General features: G+C 45.2%; 1 protein-coding gene across 1 annotated transcript in view; it reads right to left on the bottom strand.

The window, feature by feature from the left end:
* Ten-a (tenascin accessory) overlaps positions 1-27,500 on the bottom strand; it is a gene marked incomplete in the record, with an annotated part of 214,869 nt that overhangs the window by 50,142 nt on the left and 137,227 nt on the right. The window contains 11 exon segments of the mRNA XM_070118654.1: positions 11,935-12,141; positions 12,557-12,698; positions 13,579-13,779; positions 14,364-14,513; positions 15,127-15,305; positions 15,666-16,049; positions 18,051-18,223; positions 18,886-19,135; positions 22,316-22,481; positions 26,074-26,172; positions 26,810-26,953. Coding sequence (XP_069974755.1) covers positions 11,935-12,141; positions 12,557-12,698; positions 13,579-13,779; positions 14,364-14,513; positions 15,127-15,305; positions 15,666-16,049; positions 18,051-18,223; positions 18,886-19,135; positions 22,316-22,481; positions 26,074-26,172; positions 26,810-26,953 — 2,095 coding nt within the window.

Here is a 27,500-nt window from a genome sequence, read left to right as displayed (position 1 = left end):
AGGAGATGAAGGGGGAGGGAGGGGAGAAATGCGAAGTGGAAGAGAAGGAGATGGTGAGGGGGCGAGGGAAAGGTGCGAAGTGGTGGAGAAGGAGGGGGTGGGAGATGAGGTGGGGACTGGGGGTTTGAGGGAGTAGGAGGGGAGGGTGAGGAAGTGATGGTGGTGAAGGAGGAGCAAGAAAAGGTGAAGGTGGTGGAGGAGGAAGACGAGGAGGAGCCGGAAAAATGAAGGAGGAGGAGAAGCCGGGAAAATGGAGGAGGAGGAGAAAGACGGGGCTGGAAATGATGATAAATCAGAAGAATGAGAAGGAGATGGAGATAGAGAAGATGAAGGAGTATGAGAATAAGGAGAAAGAGAACTAGTGAGAGAAAGAGGAAGAAGAGGAGGAAAAGAAGAAGAGAGAAACAGAAAGAAGAGTAGGAAAAGACGAAGGCGAAACAGGGAGGCGGAGGATTGGAAAGAGAAAAAAGGATGATAAGAAGGAGAAGAAGAAGAAGCAGTAAAAGAAAAAAGAAATTAAAAGAGGAGAGAAAGTGGCACTAGTCATGCATACTCAGAGGTGATTAGAGAGTGCCAACGAGACGTGGTAAATTAACACAAAAAGGAATGAGGAAAAGTGAAATAAATAAATGAATAAATAAAAGTTGATAATGACATATAAACAAGACATGTGTAGGTGTGTGTGTGTGTGTGTGTGTGTGTGTGTGTGTATGTGTGTGTGTGTGTGTATGTGTGTGTGTGTGTGTATGTGTGTGCGTGTGCGTGTGCGTGTGCGTGTGCGTGTGCGTGTGCGTGTGTGAGTGTGCGTGTGTGTGTGTGTGTGTGCGTGTGCGTGTGCGTGTGCGTGTGCGTGTGCGTGTGCGTGTGCGTGTGCGTGTGTGTGTGCGTGTGCGTGTGTGCATCTGCGAGAGTCCATGTGCATCAAGCAAGAGAGAGAGGTCGTAGTCGTGAATGGCCAATGAGACTTAAGGACTTCAAGAATTGACAAAAAAAAAGAAAGTCGCGCACATGATGATGAATAAGAAGAAAGAAGAAGAAGAAAAGAAGAGAAGAAAGAAGAAGAAGAAAAGAAGAGAAGAAAGTAAAAGGTAAAAAAATAAGAAGAAAGAAAGGATAAGAAGGAAGAAAAGAATAAATTAAAAGGAAATAAGGAAGAAAAGAAGAGAATATAAGGAGAAGAAGGAAGAACAGAACGAAGAAAGAAGAAGAGAAGAAAAAAAGACATAACAAGAAAAAAGAAACAAAAAGAAAGAAGGGAGAAGAAAAAAAGAAAGTAAGAGTGAATTATTAAAAATAAATAAATAAAAGGAGAGAGAGAAAAAGCCAACGCTCGCAAAGAGAAGTGTCCGGAGGTCGAAAAGAGAGACAAAGAGAGGAGGAAATGTTGTGTTGAAGAAAGACAAGGATGCGATGAGGGGACGAGAGGGGAGGAGGGGGGGTAGGGGGAGAGAGGGAAAGGGAGGGAGGGGGAGAGAGAGGAAGGGAGGGAGGGAGAGAGAAACGGAAAGAGGGAGAGAAAGGGAGGGAGGGAGAGAGAAACGGAAAGGGAGAGAAAGGGAGGGAGGGAGGGAGGAGGAGAAACGGAGGGAAGGGAAGAGAGAGAGGGGAGAGAGAGAGAGAGAGAGAGAGAGAGAGAGAGAGAGAGAGAGAGAGAGAGAGAGAGAGAGAGAGAGAGAGAGAGAGAGAGAGAGAGAGAGAGAGAGAGAGAGAGAGAGAGAGAGAGAGAGAGAGAGAGAGAGAGAGAGAGAGAGAAAAGGAGGGAGAGAGAGAGAAAGAAAAGGAGGAAGAGAGAGACAAGGGATGGGCTAAGGAGTCAAGGGGAGGGGCAGAGGTAGTAAAAGGAAGAAGGAGACAGAGAAAGGAGGGAGGGGAGAAAGAAATCAAGAAAACAGAGGGGGGAAAAAGGAGGGGAAGTGGAAGGAAACATGGAAGGGGGTGAAGAAAGAGGAAGAGGGGGGAGGGCAGGAAAAGGAGGAGGTGTAAGGAGAGGGAGAGAGGCAGAGGAAGAGCCAGGGGGAAGAGAAAGGAGACAGGGGGTAGGCAAGAGGAAGGAGGAGGGAGAGGAGGGAGAGGGGAGGGAGAGAGAGAGAGGGGAGGGAGAGGAGAGAGAGAGGGAAAGGAGAGAGAGGGGGGATAGGAGAGAGAGAGGGAGGGAGAGGAGAGAGAGGGGGAGAGGAGAGAGAGGGAGGGATAGGAGAGGGAGAGGGGAAGGAGAGGAGAGAGAGGGGAGGGAGAGGAGAGAGAGAGGGGAGAGATCCTGTATGCCTCGGGCCAAAGAAGCGAGGAAACGGATACATGTACAGAGAGAGAAAGAAAGAAAGAGGAAGAGGAACAAGGAGAGGGGAAGGGAGAGAGAGGAAAAAGGCGTTTCCTCTTCTTAAAAAGGACCTCTTGTGTATTCTATTTATAATGAGGGTTAAAGGTGCGACTGCATGAAAGAAAAATTCAGAGAAAGGGTTTGAAAATGATGAATAAATGAATACGTAAATAAAATGAAAGCAAGAATACCAGTAATAACAACAATAACAGTAATGGTGACAATATCAATAACACAATAATAATAATAATGTTAATGGTAATGGTAATAATAATAATAATGATAATAATGAGAGAGAGAGAGAGAGAGAGAGAGAGAGAGAGAGAGAGAGAGAGAGAGAGAGAGAGAGAGAGAGAGAGAGAGAGAGAGAGAGAGAGAGAGAGAGAGAAGAGAGAGAGAGAAAGAGAGAGAGAGAGAGAGAGAGAGAGAGAGAGAGAGAGAGAGAGAGAGAGAGAGAGGGAGAGAGAGAGAGAGAGAGAAAGAGATAGAGAAAGAGAGAGAGAGAGAGAACGCATTACGAACCAGCATCATTGCATGGAAATGTAAATGAGGAATCAAAATGAAATGAAAAGGAGAGCGGCTTGAGTAAGGGGAATCTGGAGAGGGAGAGGGAGAGGGAAGGGAGGGAGAGGGAGAGGGAGAGGGAGAGGGAGGGAGAGGGAGAGGAGAGGGAACGGGAGAAGGAGAGGGAGAAGAAGAGGGAAAGGGAGGGTGAGGGAGAGGGAAAGGGAGGGAGAGGGAGAGGAGGGAGGGAGAGAGAGCGGGAGGGGGAGGGAGAGGGAAAGGGAGAAAGGGAGAGCAGAAGAGGGGGAGAGGGAGAGGGAGAGGGAGAGTGGGAGGGGGAGAGGGAGAGGGAAGGGGAGGGGGGAGAGGAGGGGGAGGGGAGGGAGAGGGAGGGGGAGAGAGGGAGGAGGGAGAGAGAGAGGGAGAGAGAGAGAGAGAGAGAGAGAGAGAGAGAGAGAGAGAGAGAGAGAGAGAGAGAGAGAGAGAGAGAGAGAGAGAGAGAGAGAGAGAGAGAGAGAGAGAGAGAGAGATACAGACACAGACAATCCAGCAAACAATACACACACACACACATACACACACACACACACACACACACACACACACACACACACACACACACACACACACACACACACACACACACACACACACACACACACACACACACAGACGAACAGATAAAGAAAGAGAGCTCGAGAGTGAGAGCGAGCGAAGAAAGAGGGAGCAAGAGCGAGCTCGAGAGGGAGAGGGAGAGAGCCCCCGAGAGGTCTTCCCATCCGGGTAATTCTGCAACCCCGGCGCCAAAATTTTACCTTCGCTGCATCCTAAATATAGCTCGTAAGCGCGATTGCTACAGCCGTAAAACAGGCCATAAAGACACCTTATGAACTCAAATTGCATTCCTGGAAGAAATAAAAATCGCCAGGATACACGCTACTCTCTCCCTTTTTTATCGCGATTACCGATATATTGTTTTCGCCTTATGAAATTTACGGAAGGAATTTAAAAAGGAAAGAAAAAAATTCCCTTGGGATGTTTTGGATTTCCCGCCAAAAAATGGGAGGGAAGAAAAGTTCCCGGATGTTTTGAGAGTCTTCATTCTGTTCCGTGATTTTTCGCTCTGACGTCGATGCATAAAGAAAGATGGTAAAGGAGGAGGAGGAGGAGGAGGAGGAGGAGGAGGAGGAGGAGGAGGAGGAGGAGGAGGAGGAGGAGGAGGGAGGAGGAGGAGGAGGAGGGGAGGAGGAGGAGGAGGGAAAGGGAGGAGGGGAGGAGGGGGGACGGGAAGAGGAGGAAGGGGAGGGGAGGAGGAAGGGAAGGGGAGGGAGGAAGGGGAGGGGACTGGGAGGAAGAGGAGGAGGAGGAAAAGGTGGTATGAGAAGAGGAATAAGGAATTGAGGGGGGGACGGGAAGGTTAAGGAAGAGAAGGAGCTTACGCAAAACTCTCCCTTTCTTTCTCCTTATTTTTCTCCTATTTCTCTTCCCCTCCCCCTGCCCCCTCTCTCGCGTAGCCCTCTTTCTTTACATTTCCCTCTCCTTCTTCTTCCCACTCATCCTCTCCTTCCCCCTCTGCCTCTCCCTATCCTCCCCTCCCCCTCTCCTTCCCCCTCCCTCCTCTCTCTCCCTCTCCTTCCCTCCCCCTCCTCTTCCTCTTCACCGTATCACTCTCTCTCATCCTTCATCTTCACCCTCCGCCTTCCCCCTCTCTCTTCCTCTCGCCAATCTCCCCCCCCCTAGACGAAGAAGAAGAAAAAAAGAAAAGAAAAGAAAAGAAAAAGAAGAAGAAGAGGAGGAGGAAAAAGAAGAAGAAGAAGAAGAAAAAGAAGAAGAGGAAGAGGAGGAGGAACAAGAAGAAGAAGAAAAAAAAAGATAAAGAAAGAGAAGAAGAAGACGGCCCCAGATATCTGTCCTTCTCCCTCTCCCTCACTGATGGCACCGGCGAGTCTACTGGCCGGCGAGGAGATGCCCCAGCCTCCGACCGCTACCGACTGATACCACTTTCTCCCAATTTCCTGTGAAAATGCGTATCTCTCCGTCTCTCTCTCTCTCTCTCTCTCTCTCTCTCTCTCTCTCTCTCTCTCTCTCTCTCTCTCTCTCTCTCTTTCTCTCTCTCTCTCTCTCTCTCTCTCTCTCTCTCTCTCTCTCTCTCTCTCTTTCTTTCTTTCTTTCTTTCTCTCTCTTTCTTTCTTTCTTCTCTTTCTCTTTCTCTTTCTCTTTCTCTCTCTCTCTCTTTTATTGTTTTCCTTTTTTCTTCTTCATCTCATTTCATCTGCCCAGAAATATTTGTCCTGGTACCACATCAACATCTATGATCATCTATTCTCATAATTATCATGATCATAATTTCTATTATTTATTCATTATCATTATCATTTTATCTACATATTTATTTTTCTTTTAAATCAGTCGATGAAAACTGGACACACTAAAATTTCCTCTTCGTCAACACATCTCTAAAAAAAGCACATAAACCCCCTCATTTCTGGACACCACACCATTACCTAAACCACACAACCACACACAAAAACACAAAAAATCACATTAAACTAACAACCCAACTTCTCCTAATAAAAAATAAAAAATAAAAAATAAGAATAAAAATAAAAGAATTGAGAAGCACTACTATACAGAGGACTGAGGACTGACCGCCGAAGAGATGTTCCTAGCCCGGGCGGCCCCTTCCAGCTCCACCTGATACAGGTTTTCCCTCAATTTCCTGTCACAAACTGTTTCCGAAACTGTCTTGGAGGTAGGGAGAGAGGGGAGAGAAGGGGAGAGAGAGGGAGAAGGGAAGAAGAGAAGAGAGAGGGAGAGGAGAAAATGAGAGGAAAGAAGGGGAGAGAGAGGGAGAGCAGAGAGGGGAGAAGGGGAGAGAGAGAGAGGGAGAGGAGAGGAGAGAAGAGACGGGGAAATTGAAGGAGAGGAAGGGGAGAAAAGGGGAGAGGAACGAAAGGGAGAGATAAGGAGAAAGAAGGGAGAGAGGAGGAATGAAGGGAAGAGAGAGGGAGAGGAGAGAAGGGGATAGAGAGGTAAGGGAATGAGGGAGGATGGGTGGGAGAAAGGGAAGGAGGGAAGAGAAGGAAGAAGGCAAGGAAGGAGGGAGGAGGGAAGAGAGAGAGCAAGGTAGAGAGGAAGAAATAGACTAGTAAAAAGGAGGGAAGAGAAAGAAAGAGTAAGAAGGAGATCAGGAAGAAAATTAAAGAAAAAAGGAAAGTAAAACGGAAAATGAAAAATGTCAAAAGAAGGAAGAACACGGAAGAACGAATGAAGGATAAAGAAAAAGAGAAAAGAGTGAACAAAAAAAAAATCGACAAATAGAAAACAGGATAGGCTTAAAAAGAAACCGATATAAAAATAACACGATCCCAAAAGAAAAAGGAAAAAAAGAAAACGGAACACAGAAAACGGACAGTGGAAGAGTCGTGAGGGGAGACTGCGGGAAAAAATGCACAGAGCGTCGAGCACAAAAGGAAAGAATCAGGAAAGGGGGAGACAGCAGAGAAGGACAGCTAAAACCGAACAAGTGCACGAGGATTCGGAGGGGAGAGAGAGGAAGTGAAAAAAGAGATGACAAAAAGGAAATGCCAATAAATGTAGGGATATATATCTATATGTCTGTCTCTGGCTTTGTCACGTCTGTCACTGTCTGTCTCCGGCTGTCTGTCTGTCTATTAATCTATCTATCTAGCTGTCTGTCTGTCTGTCTGTCTGTTTGTCTGTCTCTCCCTCTCCATTTCCCTCTCCCTCTCTCTCTCTCTTTCTGGATGGAGAGGAGAGGGAAATACCCAGACAAATGGGAAAAACTTCAAAAAGGAAGAAGAGAAGGATGAGAGAGACAAAAATGGAAAGAAAGAAAAAGTAAAAAAGAGAAACAAGAATAAAAGGAAAGGAAAGGGAAACAGAATGCCACAGAAGAAGAAAAAACAGAGCCAAAAGGAAAGAGAATAAGAGAGACAGAAAAAGGAAAAGAAAAAAAGAAATAGGACAAGGGTAAAGAAAAGAATGAAAGAAAGAGGTGGGGAAGCATAAGGAGAAAAATATAGAAAAAAAGAGTGAAGAACAAATGGAGGAAGTGGATAAATTGGAAAAAGCAGAAGAGGAAGAAGAAAGAAGAAAAATACGAAAAAGAAGAAGAAAAAGACACCCAAAAATGAAACAAAGACGAAGACCTAAGACTAAAGAAGACCCAAGAAGACTAAAGAAGAGGAGAAACGAGAGAAGAGAGAAGAGAGGAGAGGACGAGAGGGCGAGAGAAGAGCCCCGGCCAGCGCGATGACAGGACCGGCAAGGGCGTCTGATGAGGGAGGGGCGCCGCCGATGGTATCAAGTCCGAATCAAAACTTGGTCCGGTGTGAGGGGGGTGAGGTGGACGGGGGGTATAAGGGGGATGGGGGAAGGGAGGGGGAGGAAGGAGGGACTGGGAAGGGGAAGGGGATGGGGAGGGAGAGGGGTATGGGGAAAGGAGGGGGAAGTGAGGGGGAGGGGGAAAGGAGGGGGGAGGTGAGGGAGAAGGAGGGAGGGGGAGGAGGGAGAGGGGAATGGGGGAGGGGAGAGAGGTTGAGGAGGGATGGGAGGGAGAAAGAGGTTGACGAGGGAGGGTTGGGAAGGAGATGGGCAGAGAGGGGGAGGAGGAGGTGGAGGTGGTGGAGGTGGAGGTGGAGGTGGAGGTGGAGGTGGAGGTGGAGGTGGAGGTGGAGGTGGAGGTGGAGAGAGGGAAGGAGGGAGGGATGGAGGGGGAGTTCAGGGGGAGGGGCTTTCCCTCCCCAATGAGGGAGTTTCTCGACTAGTCTTCTTTCGCCTGAGGGGCCGTGGGTGGGTATTTGGTTGTGTCTTGTATTATTATTTATTTACTTGTTTATTTATATTATTTTTTATTCTATTTTTATTATAATTTCGTTAGTGGACGTATTTTCTGGGTTTTCTTGCCTGGTACCTTTTGTGTTACACTTTTTCTTCTTTGATCATATATCTATATCTATCTATCTATCTATCTGTCTCTCTCTTTCTCTTTCTCTCTCTTTCTTTCTCTCTCTCTCTCTCTCTCTCTCTCTCTCTCTCTCTCTCTCTCTCTCTCTCTCTCTCTCTCTCTCTTTATATATATATATATATATATATATATATATATATATATATATATATATATATATGTGTGTGTGTGTGTGTGTGTGTGTGTGTGTGTGTGTGTGTGTGTGTGTGTGTGTGTGTGTGTATGTGTGTGTGTATGTGTGTGTGTGTGTGTGTGTGTGTGTGTGCGTGTGTGTGTGTGTGTGTGTGTGTGTGTGTGTGTGTGTGTGTGTGTGTGTGTGTGTGTGTGTGTGTGTGTGTGTGTGTGTGTGTGTGTGTGTGTGCGTGTGTGTGTCTGTGTGTCTGTGTGTCTGTGTGTGTGCGTGTGCGTGTGCGTGTGCGTGTGCGTGTGCGTGTGCGTGTGCGTGTGCGTGTGCGTGTGCGTGTGCGTGTGCGTGTGCGTGTGCGTGTGTGTGTGTTCATTTTCTAGCTTACTTTTGTTTCGTTTTTTTCGCTCAATCTATAAAATGTTCTCACGTATGTTGTTTTTTTACCGCGAAAAAACACCAATAACAAAAACACTTCACATTCACGATTCACTTTTTCAAAACAAAACATTTAAAAGGATCCGAACAGGTATCAACTGAACCGTGATTCTGTTATTGAACCATCGAAGCTAATCAGCTGTTCATTCTTCCTTTCTTCCTTTATCAATTTATTTTTTTCTTTCTTTCTTACTCTCTTTTTTTCTTTTCTTTCTTTCTTTCTTATTTCCTTTCTTTCCTTCTTTTTTCCTTTCTTTCTTTCTCTCTTTATTCTTCCTTCTTTCCTTTCTTCCCTTCCTCCCTCCCTTCCTTCCTCCCTTCCTTCCTTTCCTTTCTTTCTTTAATTCTTTCTGAAGAAGGGGAGGAGAAGGAGAGAAGAGGAGGGGTGAAAAAGGACCTTTTTTTCCCCCTTCCCCATTATGACTTTAGGATAATCGTCGAAGTTTTTAGATTGGTGGGATGATTCCTTCGGCTTTGATGGTCATTGCACCCTGACCTGCGCCGCGGTCGTGTTCAGTGAGTGACCTGGCTCCCCTGTGGGTCACACGGGCGAGATTGGCGGTGAGTGATTCGGAGGGAGGGGGAGGTGGGGGAGGAGGTGGGAGGAGGTAGGAGGTGGGGGAAAGGGGGGAGGTGGAGGAGGTGGGAGAGGGGGGAGAGGGGTGGATGTGGGAGGATGTCTAGGGGGCGATGGGGATGGAGGGAGGAGGAGGTGGAGGAAGAGAAGGAAGAAGAAATTAGAAAAGAAGAAAGAATAAGGAGCAAAAATATATATATATTTACAGCAAAGACCTTCGACGAAAGAGAGAGAAAAAAAGTCAAAATAATCATAAGAAAATTCTAATATAATCTCAAAGTATAGTTAGTCGTACGCCCGCCCGGCAACGAGGCCTGCTGATATGGCGTTGCTGCCGAGACCCAACTTCTCGTACCGACCTGGCCCTGGCCTTTGCTATTTTAAATTCATGCCACAAGTTTATTGCTCTCAGTGTTTTGCATACTGTAACGTGAATGATTCATTGCAGGTCCGCTGTCTGATTTATGATATAATTCGAAAACAAAAGCCGACAGCCACTGAAATCTATCGCATTGTTCCTCGTACAATGGCGCGCGAAAAATAACCAATACGCCGGGACGAATTCTGCGCTGAACAGTGAACAAGTTGAACACATTTCACCGCCGTCGTGAACACGATGCCTTTAACTCCACAAGCCTTCACTGATGGTGGATTCACCTTGAAGATTCTGTCTCCACATTTATTTTTTTTCTATTTCTATTTCTTTTCGTGATTTATATCAATTTCCTCTATTTTATCTAGTTATCAGATATTAACATCTACTCCTCATGAGTGGGGATTTAAGCTGGAATAACGATCAAAATCACCCACGCCCACCAAAAATAAATAACATTAATTTCTTGGCTGCTGACGTGTACAGTGGCGTCTCGAACAGGAACGCGACCTTATGAACTGTTCACAGACGTTATTGAACACCCGATCTGCCTCTTCTAAGTTCGAGGTTCAGGTTCAAGTTTGGATCTGCGGAGGGGGGGAGGGACAGGGGTAGGGGGAGGGGGCGTTGAGGAGGAAGGGGAGTATTGTGAACGGAGTAAACGTTCTCTGCTACTTCTCTTTAGACCCTCTTTCCTTACCCTCTCCCCTTCCCTTCCCATTTCCATTCTCATTTCCTTTACCTTTGTATTCCTGAACACTCCTCTGGTCATTTCCCTCCCTCTCCTCTCCTGGGTTTCATCTGTCCCCCCCCCCCCTCCTGCATATCTCCCTTCCCTTCTCGTTGTCGACTTTCTCCCTTTGTCTCTCTCTCTATCTTTCTTTGTCTCTCTCTCTATCTTTCTTTGTCTTTCTCTCTCTCTCTCTCTCTCTCTCTCTCTCTCTCTCTCTCTCTCTCTCTCTATCTATCTATCTATCTATCTTTCCCCTTTTCTTTTCTCTCTCCTTCTCCCCTTTCTCCCTTTTTTCCTTTCCTTTTCCCCTCCTTCTGACCCTTTCTCTTCCTTTTTTCTTTCCTTCTCCCCTTTTCCCTAATCTTTTTCTTTCCATCTCTCCCTCCCTTCTTCTCACTCTTTTCCCCTTCCTCTTTCTCTCCTTCTCCATTTCTTCCTCTCTCTTTCTCCCATTCTCCCTCCCTTTTTCTCTCATTTTACCCTTTGTCCCTCCCTTTCTCTCTCCTCTGCCCTTTCCCAATTCCCTTATCGTCTCCTTCTTTTCCCCCATTTCTTTTTCTCTGCTTCTCCCTTCCCCGCCTTCCTTCTCACTCTTCCCCCCTCCCTTTCTCTCTTCCCCTCCCCTCCGCTCGTTTTCTCTCCTTCTCACCTTTCCTCTGTCCTCCCAATTCTCCTTTCTCTTTTTCTCCTCCCCTTTCCCCCTCCCTCTCTCTCTCCTCCTCCCCTTTCCCACTCCTTTTTTTATCTCTCTTCCTTCCCTTTCCCCCTCCCCTTTTCTTTCTCCTCCCCCCCTTTCCCATTTCCATTTCCTTCTCCTCTCCCCCTTCCCCCTCCTTTTTTCTCTCCTTTCCCCTTCCCCCTTTCTTTCTCCTCCTCTCCTTTCCCCCTCCCTTTTTCTTTCTCCTCCTTTCCTCCCCCCCCCCCCCTTCGCTCTTTCTCCTCCTCCCTTTTACCTCTCTCCTTATCTGCACTCCCCCTTTTTCTTTCTCCTCCTCCCCTTTCCCTCTTCCTATTTCTCCCCTCCTCCCCTTTCCCTCTCTCCCTTTTTTCCCCTCCTCCCCTTTTCTCCCCTCCTTCCCCCCATCTCCCGACTTCCCCGACACGATCCGACCCAGGAAGTCCCGGATGACATACGGGATCTATCTCATCCTCGGTGTCCGCGCGGCCAGGGTAGATTGAAGCTATTTTATATATATATCGAGGAAACGCTCACGGATTACCGCCAATTTCCTATGGCAAAATACTTCCGGTTGTCGATGGCGAAGGAGGCGAGGGGAAAAAATAAGAGGGGAAGAGGGATGGAAAGGATATGGAGGGATAAAGTGAGGGGGTGAGGGACGGAGGAAGGAAGGGCTTGTTAAATGGGGGGCTGGAGGTATGGGGAAAGGGTGTGTGGGGGCGGAGTAGGGGGGCAAAATGGAGGCAGGGAGGATGAGGGATAAAGAAGGGCGTGAGGCGCGAAGGAGGAGGTAGGGAAGGAAGAGATGCAGGCCGCGAGGGAGGAATGTGAATGAAACGGGAATAAAAGAAGACGAGAGAAGGAAATGTGGGGAGGAGGAGGGGGGTGTGAGGAGGTGGGGAGAGAGGAGGATGTGGATGGAGGTGTCCTTTGCGGGCGGCTCGATAATGATGCTCGAAAGGCTAAAGGGAGAGACAGGATGCACATAAATCACTTCCAGATATAGATAGATCTAAGATGGTCGTCTGTCTTCTTTTCATCTCCTCGTTCTTCGCCTTTTTCTCTACCTTTTCTCCCTCTTATTTCTTCTTATCTTCCTCTACTTCTTCTCCTTTTCTTCCTCCTTTTCTTTCCTTTCTATTCCTTACTACAATAAAAAGAAATAACGATAAAATACTCCAGAAAAACATAACACTCACTCTGGGTGAAGACAGCACGGGCGTTGCCAGTAAGGGTGAGAATATGGGCGTTCTTTTCACCCTGACTGCCTCCCACGCCCACGCTCAGGCTGCGCTGGGTGTCCTCGCCGCCCATCCAAGAGTCTACGCCCACACGCGTACCCGTGGGCGCGACGACGGTGACCAGACGCCCAGTTTCGTCGTATTCATATACATACGTAAGACGGCCTGTGGGGAGTCGATGATGTTGAAGTTATAATTCACAAATAACAAGCGATATTGTGTCCTAATTTGCTATTTAAAGAACAAGGTCAAGTAGAAGAGGGCGAAAGAAGGAAGAATAAAGAAATATAAGATGAAAGGGGGGATAAAGAAAGAAAAAAATATGGAAAACATAGAATATCAATAAAAGGATAGCACACACAAACACTATAAGATATAAACAACCAAAAGAAAATCATTTTCCCCATTGAAAACAAAAAAACAAATGAAAAGACAAAGAAAAACAACAACAACAAAAAAAGACCAAAACCCAAAAACACAAAAAGCCCCCCCTCCCCGCCCAAAAAAGTAACCAAAAACAAAAAAAAATCATAAAAAAAAAAACAGGAGACCCCCCAACCCCACCCGAAAAAATCCTCACCTGGCGAAGACGAAGCGACCAGGAGCCCGGTGTCCTCGTCGTAGGTGAACTCGTAGAACCTTCCGGGGCGCTCAGAGAACCTCGTCATGAGGCCCAGGCGGCTGATGCGGAAGGCGAACTTCTCTCCCATGGTGTTCTCGATCTGGAGGAGAGATAAGAGGGAGATAAGGAGGAGATAAGGGGCGGTTCTCAGTCTAAAGGAAAGATAAGAGGGAGATAAGGAGGAGATAAGGGGCGTTTCTCAGTCTAAAGGAGAGATAAGAGGGAGATAAGGGAAGGTTCTCGGTCTAGAGGAGAGATAAGAGGGAGATAAGGGGCGGTTCTCAATCTAAAGGAGAGATAGGAGGGAGATAAATGGAGGTTCTTGATCTGGGAAGAAGATAAAGGGGAGATAAGGGGCAGTTCTTGATCCGAGGAGAATATAAGGGGAAGGTTCTTGACTTAGAGGAGAGATAAGAGGGAGATAAGGGGAGGAGATAAAGGGGAGATAAGAAGAGGTTCTCGGTCTAAAGGAGAGATAAGAGGTAGGCAAGAGATGGTTCTTGGCCGGGAAACAAGAAAACGATAACAGGCACTTCCTTATCTATAAAAAATAAAACCGAACTGAGGGACAAGTTTTTTTATCTGGAGGAGACATAACAAGATAAAAAAAAAAGACCGGTTCTCGACCTTAGAAAACGCTACCTATTCTACAACTAGAGGAGGGATAAGGAACGGTTCTCGGGAGAAAAAAAAATCCAAGGTAATCCCACTTAACCAAACATAACATAACATAACTTTGTAGAAAAGGTATGAATGAGAATGCCTCTCATCACAATACAAGAGATGTATTTGATCGGTTTCGAATAAATCTTCATCGGGAACACATGGATTTCTGAAGATACATTCGAAACATTCCAAATACACCTCTTGTGTTGTGAATTTACTCAATTCTCACATTCATACCTTTTCTGCAGGTTGTCAAATAACGAAACATGAACACGGTTCTGACCTCATCTCACTTTCCTCAACCTGACCCTTACCTGGCTGACCGCGGAAGTATAGTCTCTCAGGAACATGACCTTGTTCCCTGACGAGTCCGTAACCTTCGAGAGGCGCCCGAAGGAGGTGTTCTTGGAGTAAAGGAACGAATAGAGGGTCCTTCCGGTCACCAGGTCCCGAGTCTCCACGTGGTGTCCGTGGCGGTTGAACACGTACAGTTCGTTGGTCCTTGGGTACGCGACCTGGAAGAGTGGTGGGGGAGGAATAAGTGGGGGGGGGAGGGATTAAGTCAAGATTTTATTTAATTAGGGTTGATGGTCATTTGGCTAGAGATAATAATAATCAATATATTACTCCGAGTCATTTCTTTAATTAATGGCTTTTTTTGAAACTCTTTTAAAAACTTTTGATGGCGCAACTTAGAAATTTATATATTATCCTGGCTTTAGCGGGTAGTCTTAGTCTATAAAACTCAAAAGAAACAAAACAAAAAGATACTCATCTCTAACCTTGTATTCCGTTCTATACATCTGAAAAATACATCCAAATAACCTTACAGACTATAAAACCAAATCATCTATAAAACAAACAAACAAACAAAAAATAACTAACCCGAACTACACATATACCAAAAAAAACAATACCCCCCCAAAAAAAATGAATATAAAGAATATACAAAATAACTAAGAAAAAAAAAGAAAAATAAAGAAAAAAATCAAATGGAAAAATAGAATAAAAATATTTAAAAAATATAAACAAAACATAAAAAGGACATAAAATAATAACAAAAACAAAATCTTAGAACCACACCTCTTTCTCGTCTTACCTGATAGTCCCCGTTCTGGTCGTCAGGTGGCAGGTAGTGCACAAAGCTGAGGATCCTGAGAGCCTGTTGGTCTGCCACGTGGATGACCCCGTCAGGAGAGACCGTGATGGCGGAGAGAGGGCCCAGGACGATGGTGGTGGAGAGGGGGATCTGGTGGAGAAGGAGGGGGAGGAGGGGGGAGAGTTATGTGTGTGTGTAGATCTTTTTTTTATTCCTTTTTTTATTCAGTGTTGTTGTTATCGTTATCGTCCATATCTTTATCTTTGTTGCTATTGGTTAATGTTATCATTGTCAATATGCTTATCAGGATCATTATTATCATTATCATTCTTGTTATTACCATATCTTTATCGTTATAAGCATCATTAATTATCATTAAAATTTGTTTTGTTATTGCTATTGTTATATCATTATCATCAAAGCCCACCAACCCCCAACCCACAAACCCACCAACCACCCAATACCTAAACCCCTAACCCACAACCCCATAACCCACCAAGCCACTAACCCACCAAACCGTAACCCCCTAACCCACCCATCCCCAAACCCCCTAACCCACCAACCGCCTTGTCCTCAACCCCCGACCGACCAACCCCTTAACCCACCAATCCCTAACCCAGCAACAGCCAAGTCCCCTAACTTACCATCCCCTGACTCTCAACCCACCAAACCCCTAACCCACCCACCTCATACCCCGCAACCCACCAACCCACCCACCCCAAAACCCCTAACCCACCCTAACACCCCCAACCCACCAACCCACCTTATCAGCCGGGCAAGAGCAATCATTTTCCTCCGAGCACCCGCAGTCTGGCTTGGCGCCCGCGAAGTGCTTGATCTTGTTGGCCGGAGTCACCTCGAGGACGGAATGCTGCTTGTGGGCGTCCTCCTCCGTCAGGAAGAGGGAGCCGGAGGGCGCGAAGGACATGCCGGTGATGGTTCCTGGAGGGGGGGAGAGAAAAGAGAGGGGGGAGGGTGTTAGTGAGGGAGGTTTGTGTGTTTTGGGGTGTATGGGTGTGTGAGGTGTGTGTGGTGGGGGGTGAGGGGGTGTATGGGGTTTTGTGTGTGTGTGTGTGTGTGTGTGTGTGTGTGTGTGTGTGTGTGTGTGTGTGTGTGTGTGTGTGTGTGTGTGTGTGTGTGTGTTGATTTACACACACTACCATATTCCCACAGAAGCAAGTGAAAAGAAACCCATCCCTGACAAAATCCTGCCAAAAGACAATCAAACCCCATTCCCCTTCATCAGGAAATCCAGCCCTCCCCCCCCCTGCGAGCCAACGCGCCCCTCGCCCGCCTCCTTACCGACGGCGGGCTTGTCCTTGGCGGCCGGGCAGTGCAGCGGCGAGCCCACCTTCACGCGCACGGATCCGTCGCTCGTCACCTGCAGGACCACGTGGTCGTCCAGGATGTGGAGCGAGCCGTCCAAGGGCGAGAGGGCCAGCGACGTGGGCCACTGCAGCTCCACCTGGCTCGCCGGCAGCGCCCCCGTGCACGGCAGGGGCCTCCAGCGCGTCTTGTGGCCGTGGTGCCCGATCAGCGTCTGGATGATGCCCTTGGGGTCCACCATGCGGATGTTGGTGCCGTCGGCGATGTACATGGTGCGGTCGGCGGCGATGGCGAGGCCCTTCGGGTGCGCCAGCCGGGCCTTGTGGGCGGGGCCGCGGTCGCCGCAGTGCCGCTCGTCGCCTGCGGGAGAAGGTGCGATGCGTGTAAGAAACGCAAACATTCAAATTGATAAATAAATAGATGAATAAATAATAAAAAACAGTCATAAGGTGAAACTAATATAAGAATTACGAAAAAAAAGTAAAACGAAAGTACACCGAGATTATAACGACTTGTGGTAAAAGGAAATCCAATGGAGATATATACAGAACATCCATCCCCGACAGTGTAATGAACTCATGAGGATATAGATTAAATTGGCAAGATGCAAGTCAAGTAACAGTAAAAAGGCACAAAATTAAGGGTAGCCAAGGGAGACAAAAGTGAAAGATAATAAGTAAACGGCAGAACAGCAAACAAGGTATTCAGCAAACGTTAACAAGAAAACGACATCAAAAGATTACTCCACAATTCGCAGTTGATATAAATACACATCACAACGAACACTTCAGTAAAGAGAAAGTTAGGCTTAAATACATATCTTATTTTCACTTTAATACACACACACACATACGTAAACTCACACACACACACACACACACACACACACACACACACACACACACACACACACACACACACACACACACACACACACACACACATATATATATATATATATATATATATATATATATATATATATATATATATATAAACATACATATACTTTTACATAATTTTCCATTGTCACTTTGAAATTGACACAAAGGATAATCCTAGTTCAGAGGATCTCATAAATCTCAGTGTGGATTTGAGCATTCCTGTGACTTCAGGGAAACACTTTTGCTTTTTATTTTTTATTCTTATTTCTATTGTTGCTGTCTGTGACCTCTGTGAAATCCAGAAAGATCATAGAAAATTGAAAATAAAAGAATGTCTTTCATTTCCTCTTACCTTTTAACCTTGGCTCGTATTTATATATGTATGTATGTATATATATGAATATATATATATATATATATATATATATATATATATATATATATATATATATATATATATATATACATATATATATATATATATATATATATATATATATATATATATATATATATATATATATACATATATATATATATACAAATAACTATATGTACACGCACACACACACACACACACACACACACACACACACACACACACACACACACACACACACACACACACACACACACACACACACACACACACACACATATATATATAGATATATATGCATATATGCAGATGTAGATATGTAGATATACATACATACATATATATATATATATATGCATATATATATATATGCATATATATATATATATATATTATATATATATGCATATATATATATATATATATATATATATATATATATATATATATATATATATATATATGATCCTCATAGTCTAGCCGACCCTATCGTATAATGAGAACTCCGCCCTATGTTAGTGTCCGACACGAAACTTAAACCTTTAACATTCAAAATGGAATTCACGGAACAGAATACTCTCCGGTAACGCCACAATTCCCTCGTATTTACAGCTGACCGGGGATGTGTCTGAACTAACCATAAACACACAACATACCGCGGGGGAAATCACATACTAACAAAACAAACGAACAAACAAACAAGGTATGTTATGCTGTATGTCGGGTAGGTGAAGTCAAAAGCAATTTCACAGTACCATATAAACTGAACATCGAATTGTTGAATTGATATCAAATAATGTGCTAACAGGTAACGAATGCTAAATATACCTTGCTACTAATTTAAAACTGATAAATTTTAACTACCAATTGCCGCTACTTATAAGCCACAAATAAATTAACACAAACCACAATACAAAAAGAAGAAAACGTTACAATTAATATATATTAAATATAATACAATACCATACAGTAACGCAAAATACAAAACAGTTTACTATCAAACGAAAAAAAAAATACATGCAACCATTTCAACACTAGGTACAAATCCCAAACAATCTAAACACGACAAGCCATTTAACCACGCAATCGAACACAAACCTGGTATACATCGCTCCCCGTTCCCTGCCACCGTCTCCGAATTCGTGCTCGGCTCCGTGACGTCGGTGAGGGAAAGGATTCGGACGACCTTGTACTTCTCCGGGTCAGTGACGTAGACCTGGCCGTCGGCGGGAGACACGGCGATGTGGTACCCGTAGGAGACCTGGGTGGCGCTGGGGGCGTCGGAAGGGAACTCCGTGTTAAGAAATCGGGTTGGTGAAGTGGGGTCGGGGTGTGGGTTGAGGTGGTAGGGGTGGGTTGAGGTGGTAGGGGTGGGTTGAGGTGGTAGGGGAAGGTTGGTTGGGAAATGAGATCGGGTTCATGAGGGGGGATTCTAAGAGGCTGTGGGTTGATGAGGAGAGGTCGAGGATGAGAGATCGGGTTGCTGAAATGGGTCTGAAAGGTGGTTGTGGGTGGGGTGGTCGGGTGGAGGGGGGGTGCATGATGCGAGGTTGGTAAGCGGGGTGGGAAGGTGGTAGGAATGGTGTGGGTTGTAGTATGATAAAGATATAACATGTTGAAGATGAGGGTTTAGATGGTGGACAGGGTGTGTGTGTCTGTGATATGACAATATGGGAAGAAATTACGATATTTTGGTACACATTTTATTCAATTAGGAAATAGAAAGAGGGAGCTAAAGGGGAGAACACGATATCTCGCAATAAATCATGGAATTGATTTAATGAACAAAGGGAAAATCAACATCAAGCAAAGACTCCACTTACACAAGACGAAGGAACATTAGACCCAAAAGAACAGATTCCTCAGGACCCAACCTAACCCCGTCCACACACGAACACACAACATTCCCCGCCAAGCCAAAGCCAACCCTCACCTCAGCTGCAGGAGCGTGTAAGCCAGTCCATCGGGCGTGATCCTCCTGACCAAGTTGAAGTCCCCGACGAACACCGAGCCATCAGGACCCGAGGCGAGGCTGGTGGGCGTCAGCAGCTGGGCCTCCTGCGCGAGTCCCGAGCAGTGGCGGCACACGATGGGGCGCTGCGTGCCCGTGCCCATCATGGGCGTCACCAGCCGGGGGGCCTCGCGGAAGCTGAGGGTGGAGCCGTCGCCGCGCTGGAGTAGGCCTATGGGGAGAGAAGGAGGGGCGGGGCGATAGAGAGAAATCCTGGAATCCTTAGCTAGGATTTTTTTAATATATAAATCTTATTAGGGGAGGATGGTAGGATGCTTCCTTTGTGGGATCTGTGGATTCTTACTACGATGCATTTGTATGAGATTTTGTATGTGTGTGTGTGAATGCTTAGAGATGTGTTCTGTGGGTGGGATAATGGTGACAAAATATCCGTTATGAAGAGGTTTATCCTGATATACAAAATTCGGTATACTATGGTATATATTATACTGATATGGACACGCACACACACACACACACACAGAAAGAGAGAGAGAGGAGGGGGGGGGGTACTCGTTCATTTCAAATCATTTGCGATAAATATATTAAACCAAAACGATTGTACAAAATGTCCTTATATCATAATGTCTGCACCCAAAAGAAGATTACTTTGAAGTAATAACATTAGCCAAATTACATAAAATTATAACACCGGGAGTCAAAATATTCATAAATGACCTTTTCCTTGCACGTTTGAAATTTAAGCATAAAATCTGTCGTGACTTCAATATCAACTTCATTACAATTATATTATCTAATATTAATAATCTTGAATTATACATTTCCCAATGACACTGAGTCTGAGTTGTACATTTTGATGTAATTTCCACAAAACTGTCTATCTCTTACAACTTTACTTCAAAGAACCAATTCAAAAATGCCCTTACACCTACACCCTTACTATATAAAAAGAAAAAAAAATGCAAAGGCACATAAAAGAACATACTTAACTTTCAAAATACACACCAGGAAATCAAAATACCAATACACCGGACCACACAAAAAAATACCTAAATACCAATACACCAGAAAATCAAAATACCAGAACACCAGAAGATCAAAATACCAAACCACCAGACCACCCAGAATACCAAAATACCAAAGGAGGAAAACCCAACGACGGACCTTATCTACCCATCTGCCTGTGACGAGAAGGAGAGGGACTCCCAACCACAACCCACTGGACTCTCTACCGCCCGCTCTCACGCCCACGCCCACGCCCACTCGACCAAAGGAGGAAGTAGAACCGCCCCATAAACCCGGGACCATTTAATCATAAGTAATCAGTTTAATGAGTCTGAAAGGAACATTCTAGATTATCAAGGGGCCGTTAGAATCCGGCGTTCCGAAACTACGTCGAAGGGAGGGAGGGAGAACGAGGGAAATGGGTAGGAAGGGAGGGAAAGAGGGAGGGAAAGAGGGAGGGAGGGAAAAAGAGAGAGAGGGAGGGAAATGGTTAGGAAGGGAGGGAAGGGAAGGGAAGAAGGAAGGGGGTGGGGGTAGGGTGGGAGGGAAGAGGGAAGGAGGGAAGGGGGTGGGAAGGGAAAAGGGAAGGAGGGAGGGAGGGAGGGAGGGAGAGAGGGAGAGAGGGAGGGAGGGAGGGAGGGAGGGAGGGAGGGAGGGAGGGAGGGAGGGAGGGAGGGAGGGAGGGAGGAAGGAAGGAAGGAAGGAAGGAAGGAAGGAAGGAAGGAAGGGATGGAACGAGGAAATGAGTGGGAGGTAAAGGGGGAGGAAGGAAAGGAAGGTGGGGGAAGGAAGATGAAGGAGGGATGGTACGGGAGGGAAAGGAGAGGTGTGAAGGGATGGAGTGAGGAAGGGAAGGAAGGAGGGAGAGGAAAGGGAAGAAAAGAAGGAGAGGAAAGGGGAGAAAGGGAGACGAGTGGGGGAAGTAAAGGAAGAATGAAGGCATAACAAGGTAGAGAACGATGGGAGGAAAGGAGAGGCGAGGATTAGGGAGGAAGAGCAAGGAAAACTTGAACGTAAGGTGTAAGGAGAGGGATTATAGGAGGGGAGGAGAAGGAAGAGGAGAGAAGGAGGAACGGAAAGATAAAGCGAAAGAGGGGAAGGAGAATGGAGATGGAGATAGATAGATACATAGAGAGAGAGAGAGAGAGAGAGAGAGAGAGAGAGAGAGAGAGAGAGAGAGAGAGAGAGAGAGAGAGAGAGAGAGAGAGAGAGAGCAAAGGGTCGAGAGAGAGAGAGGGAGAGAGGAAGAGAGAAAGAGAAAGCGAAGGGGTATTAAGAAGTTGGAAGGGAGCTTACAACTGCCACGAACAGATTAAACAAGAGATTAAGCTGGGCTGAGCAGGTCGTGTACAGTGCTATGACTATTTCCCAGGAACGCTTACTGCTCAATGCCACAGCGGTATTTGCTATTTACTTGCATAGCGATAGTTGCTATTCAGTTACACAGCAAGTTTGCTATGGTATTCCAAGTAGTAATAGAGCCCCCTCTGCTTCTTTGCATGTTGTCAGTCTGTCTGCCTTGCCTGCCTGCCTGTCTGCCTTGCCTGCCAGTCTGTCTGCCTGCTTTCCTACTTGCCTGTCAGTCTGTCTGCCTTGCCTGCCTGCTTTCCCACTTGCCTGTCAGTCTGTCTGCCTTGCCTGCCTGCCTATCTGCCTGCTTTCCTACTTGCCTGTCAGTCTGTCTGCTTTCCTACTTGCCTGTCAGTCTGTCTGCCTGCTTTCCTACCTACCTGCCATCGCTCAGTCTGTCTGTTTACTTCCCTACCTACCTGCATATCTACCAGTCAGCCTGCTATCCCTCTTATCTCTCTCCTTGCTTTCCTGACTGTCTGCCTGTCAGTGTGTGTAAATATATGAACAAATGATACTGTAATTAATCAATTATTCCTATAACCACCTATGCAAGGGTCTCTCAATCGTCCTCCTACAGTTCAGTGAGTCAAGGGTATCGTTATAATTAAACACAGCGTATATAGGATTTCATATTAGTTTAATCAGTAATAACAGTGATAATGATCAGAGGAAGATGGTGGTAAGGATCCTGATCATAAATGTAATAAAGATGATCAAAATGAAGAAGGTTGATAATGATCATAATAATAACAATAATGAAGATGATCATTACGATGCAAAAAGGATGATCATAATAATAACAATAATAAAGATGCTAATAATAATAACAATAATGAAAATGACCATAAAGAACTAAAAAAAAAAGATGATCACCATAACAAAAATTAAATTTATTCCAATGCGAAAACAACTAAAATTGTTTATTATTTTAGTTGTTGTTGTTGTTGTTTAATGATCACCATAATAAAAATATAAAACATTCCAATGCGAAAAAAACAAAAACTACACAAACAAACGATAAAAGCAAACTCACCGGCCTCGAAGTTATACATGTGGTGGATATCGAGGTTCCACCCGCCCACGTCAGAGATGTCCATGTGGAAGCCGTGCAGGGTCGCCGTCAGCGTCTCCCACAGGATGCCCGAACACGTGACGTACTCGTAGCCGACAGCCACCAGTGCCGTAGCCTCGCCGTATACCTAAGGGAAGGGGGGGAGGGAGAGCTTAGTTAGCGTGGGAGTATATGTATTTTTTTTTTATCTTATTTGTTTAACTATCTATTATTTTTCGATCTACTTAGCTAACTGGCTATTCATCTGTCTACATATTTATCTAGCTATTTTACTATTCATCTATTGATCTATCTCTCTATAATGAGGATGCTCTTAAACAGGATACCCAGTGAAGATATTTTTTAACATAATACTTTTGAATAGGATACTCATTAAGGATAATCTTGGATCGGACACTTAAGAAGGATGTTTCTAAATAGGATACTGCGTGAGGAGACTCCTGAAAAGGATACTCAAATGAGGATACTCAATATGGATATTTTTTTTCAATGGAATACTCCCTGAAAGTACTCTTTACTCAACAGGATACTCAGTGAGGATACTAGAATATTCCTTGGCGCCATTTGAGCGAAAGATGGACGACGAAGAGGAGGAGTAGGTGACGCACTGGTAAGGATAAACGGAAGTGACGTCACGCGGAGGAATCTGTACAAGAGAATAGACGGAAGTGACGCCACGCGGAGGAATTTGTACGAGAGCAAAGGAATTTGTACAAGAGACTAAACGGAAGTGACGTCATGCGGAGGAATTTGTACGAGAGCAAAGGAATTTGTACAAGAGACTAAACGGAAGTGACGTCACGCGGAGGAATTTGTACGAGAGAATAGGAATTTGTACAAAAGACTAAACGGAAGTGACGTCATGCGGAGGAATTTGTACGAGAGAATAGGAATTTGTACAAGAGACTAAACGGAAGTGACGTCATGCGGATGAATTTGTACGAGAGCAAAGGAATTTGTACAAGAGACTAAACGGAAGTGACGTCACGCGGAGGAATTTGTACGAGAGAATAGGAATTTGTACGAGAGACTAAACGGAAGTGACGTCATGTGGATGAATTTGTAAGAGAGAATAAGAATTTGTACAAGAGACTAAACGGAAGTGACGTCATGCGGAGGAATTTGTACGAGAGAATAGGAATTTGTACAAGAGACTAAACGGGTGACGTCACGCGGAGGAATCTGTACAAGAAAATAGACGGAAGTGACGTCATGCGGATGAATTTGTACGAGAGAATAAGAATTTGTACAAGAGACTACACGGAAGTGACGTCATGCGGAGGAATTTGTAGGAGAGAATAGGAATTTGTACAAGAGACTAAACGGAAGTAACGTCACGCGGAGGAATTTGTACGAGAGAATAGGAATTTGTACAAGAGACTAAACGGAAGGGACGTCACGCGGAGGAATTTGTACGAGAGAATAAACGACAGTGCCGTCAGGCGGAATAATACGGAAACGACGTCACAGGATAAAAAAAATCATAAAACTGGACAACCTCAAAAGGCACCACGTGAACGAAGTCAAACAACGAACGAACGAGAGCGACGTCGGGGGACACGTGACATCAATCCGACGACCAGAAATGACACATCACGCGGGAAAGGCGTCGGACACGTGACCAACGCCACAGAGGCAGCGCACCTGACACGTTCACAAGCTTTGAACAGAGATGAACTTTCCCTTTGTACAGAGGCCACGTGACACGGACTCCCCTCCCCCCTGCCCCCCCCCCCATTGAAATAAGCTGTGGAGAGCTTTTTAGCTTTGATGTATTAAAAACGAAATCTGATTTTCCTGCCGAACGAAAAGGTCATGACTAATCCTCTTCATACTATGGTACGTGTATGCATCTGTATATAAATAGATAGAAAAATAAACAGATACGTACATGTGTATGTGTGTCTATATGTATGTATGTATGTATATATATATATATATATATATATATATATATATATATATATATATATATATATATATATGTATATATATATATATATATACATATATGTATATATGTATATATGTATATATATATATATATATATATATATATATATATATATATATATATATATATATATATATATATATATATATATATATATATATATATATATATATATATATATATATGTGTGTGTGTGTGTGTATGTATGTATATGTGTATGTATATGTGTATGTATATATGTGTGTGTGTGTTTGTTTGTTTGTGTGTTATATGTGTGTGTGTGTGTGTGTGTGTGTGTGTGTGTGTGTGTGTGTGTGTGTGTGTGTGTGTGTGTGTGTGTGTGTGTGTGTGTGTGTGTGTGTGTGTGTGTGTGTGTGTGTGTGTGTGTGTGTGAATATGTGTGTGTGCGCGCGCGCGCGTCCGTCTCCCATGGAAATGCCTTCCCACCTTCTGCCTCCCCTTGTCAGAACGCGCCGCCCCGTCGTCGGCGGAAACAGCTGACTGCAAACGCCAAGGTCTAAGCACATTACCCCGCGCTAAGGAGAGTCAAGACATGAAGAAAGATTCACTTGTGGAGAATAATATTTATCTCTTCTTTAGAACCGGATATGCCTTTTATCGTTTGGTCGCGGGCATCCGACCGTGTCCTCTGCAACAATACAAGCCCGAAGACACGTCGTCGCAAAAGGGACATCCTGCAATGCATCCTTCTAACTGCCCTGGACAGAATAACAAAGGCGTCGCCACATTTCTTTGCAATGCGGTATATCTAAAGAACGACCTGGTTTACGTTTTAAGTTGAAAAGGCGAGTGTTTAACAATACCACGAACGATTTTCTTTTTTTACTTACTTACCTTTTATCATTTTTTTACTTATTTACTTTCTTTGTTATCATTTCTATCTACGAAAAGGGATTACTCGAAAGGTTGGAATTCACATGAATCCAAGTTCGAACTTTGACGTAAAACAGGTTAGGTACATACACAGTCGCGAAATGTGTGTCAACAGGAAATTGTATAGACATATATTTATCCAAATCTATAATTCGTATAAATCACTAACACGCTAAATACACATAGGATCAATTACGTACATCTATCCAAACATCTCCACAAATAAACAGCTACCCCCCTCCCCCTCTACACACACAAGAACACCCACGCCGCCACGCACCCCAAAAAAAAAAAAAAAAAAAAAACACACAATGAACCACCCCTAATCCCTGACTCATATCGAAATACGCGCACCTCATACACTCGCTTTTTCAACCTAAACGAACTTCACTCCTTTCCCATAACGCAAACATACACCTCCCAAACCCCACACCCCCACGCACGCAAATCTCCTTCACGACACGCAAAGACATACAAACACCGTCCTTCCTCCCGCACATTCACACATTCAACCCCCCACCCCCTCCCCCCACATACACACCCTTCTTATGCATATGCAAACCTCCTACACGACACACATGCACATACACACAAACACCTCCCTTCCCCTTCCCCCTCCCTTCCCCTCCTCCTTCCTCCTTCCCCTCCCCATAACCCCCACAAACCCTCCCCCTTGCCTCCTAACCCCTCTCCTTTCCCCTTCCCCTCCCCTAACCCACCTACCCTCCCCCTTCCCCCTTCCCCTCCCCTAACCCACACACCCTGCCCCTTCCCCTTCCTCCTCCCCTCCCCTCCCCCACCTACCCTTCCCCTTCCCCATAATCCCACCCCCTCACCCTCCCACCCGTAACACACAGCACCTCTCACTCACCTTCTGCTTATACACATTCCTCTTGTTCCAGGCGAAGGTGTAGGTGATGTTCGGATCGGCCTCGAACACCTTCTCGAACACGGAACCTTCGAGCGTCACCTAAATAGGGTGATTAGAGATTAGAACAAGGATTGGAGACGGTTGAAGATTCGAACTAATCACTTTGAATGACGGGTAACTTACTTTTTAACCTTGAAAGGGTTAGATCATTTCTAACCGTATTTTTTAAGTATACAGAGAGGGAGGAAGGGAGGGAAGGAGGGTGATGGATAGATAGACAGAGATAGAAAGAGAGAGAGAGAGAGAGAGAGAGAGAGAGAGAGAGAGAGAGAGAGAGAGAGGAGACAGAGAGACAGAGAGACAGAGAGACAGAGAGACAGAGAGACAGAGAGACAGAGGCAGAGGCAGAGGCAGAGGCAGAGGCAGAGGCAGAGGCAGAGGCAGAGGCAGAGGCAGAGGCAGAGGCAGAGGCAGAGGCAGAGGCAGAGGCAGAGGCAGAGACAGAGACAGAGGCAGAGGCAGAGGCAGAGGCAGAGGCAGAGGCAGAGGCAGAGGCAGAGGCAGAGGCAGGGGCAGAGAGAGACAGAGACAGACAAACAGACAGAAAATAAGACAGACAGACAGCGAGGGAGAGAAAATCATATATAAAAAACAACAGAGAACACCCGAAAAAAGACAAAGAAAAGTATACCCACGAAACCCACCAAACCAAACCCAAACCGAAGGAGTGACTGACCTTGAGGTGTACCATGGAGAGCGCAGCGGGCACCGTCTCCGGAGTCAGCTGAAGGAGGAGCGTGGACAGGTACCCGGAGACGCTGCTGGAGTGGTACAGCAGGTGCAGCTCGCTCCCGGGGATACGTAAGGACTCCTGTACCACCTGGAAGGGTAAAAGGAGGATGCGGTGAGTACAGGTCACGTGGTACCCTATCATGTGAATGGGTAAAGGCATTCAAACACATGCTTAAATTTATGTTCGTGTAAATATGTTCATTTGCTTGTTTGTGTGTGCTTGTATGTTTGTTTCTTTGTGTGTCTGCTCGTATGTTTGTTTGCTTGTATGTTTGTTTGCTTGTGTCTGCTTGTATGTTTGTTTGCTTATGTGTCTGCTTGTATGTTTCTTTGCTTGTATGTTTGTTTGCTTGTGTGTGTGCTTGTATGTTTGTTTTTAAACATGTACGTATGTATGTAATGTATCGTAATGTATGTATGTATGTATACATGTCTGTATGCAGGTTTGTGCATGAGTATATATACAATACTACGTCTTTCATGGGATGACATAAAAACAAAATCATCAGTATTGTAAAAAAAAAAAAAAAAAAAAAAGAGAAAAAAAAAAAAACATTAATCTGGGTTTAAATCAGATGAGAACGGGTTAATCTCCCCGGCAGCAAAATCATTCATAAGGTAATAAATCTTAGCGA

This window comes from Penaeus vannamei, chromosome 42 (genome assembly GCF_042767895.1).
Source record: "Penaeus vannamei isolate JL-2024 chromosome 42, ASM4276789v1, whole genome shotgun sequence".
NCBI lineage: Eukaryota > Metazoa > Arthropoda > Malacostraca > Decapoda > Penaeidae > Penaeus > Penaeus vannamei.
The sequence above is the reverse complement of the archived record's forward strand: the minus strand, read 5'-3'. Positions and strand labels throughout refer to the sequence as shown.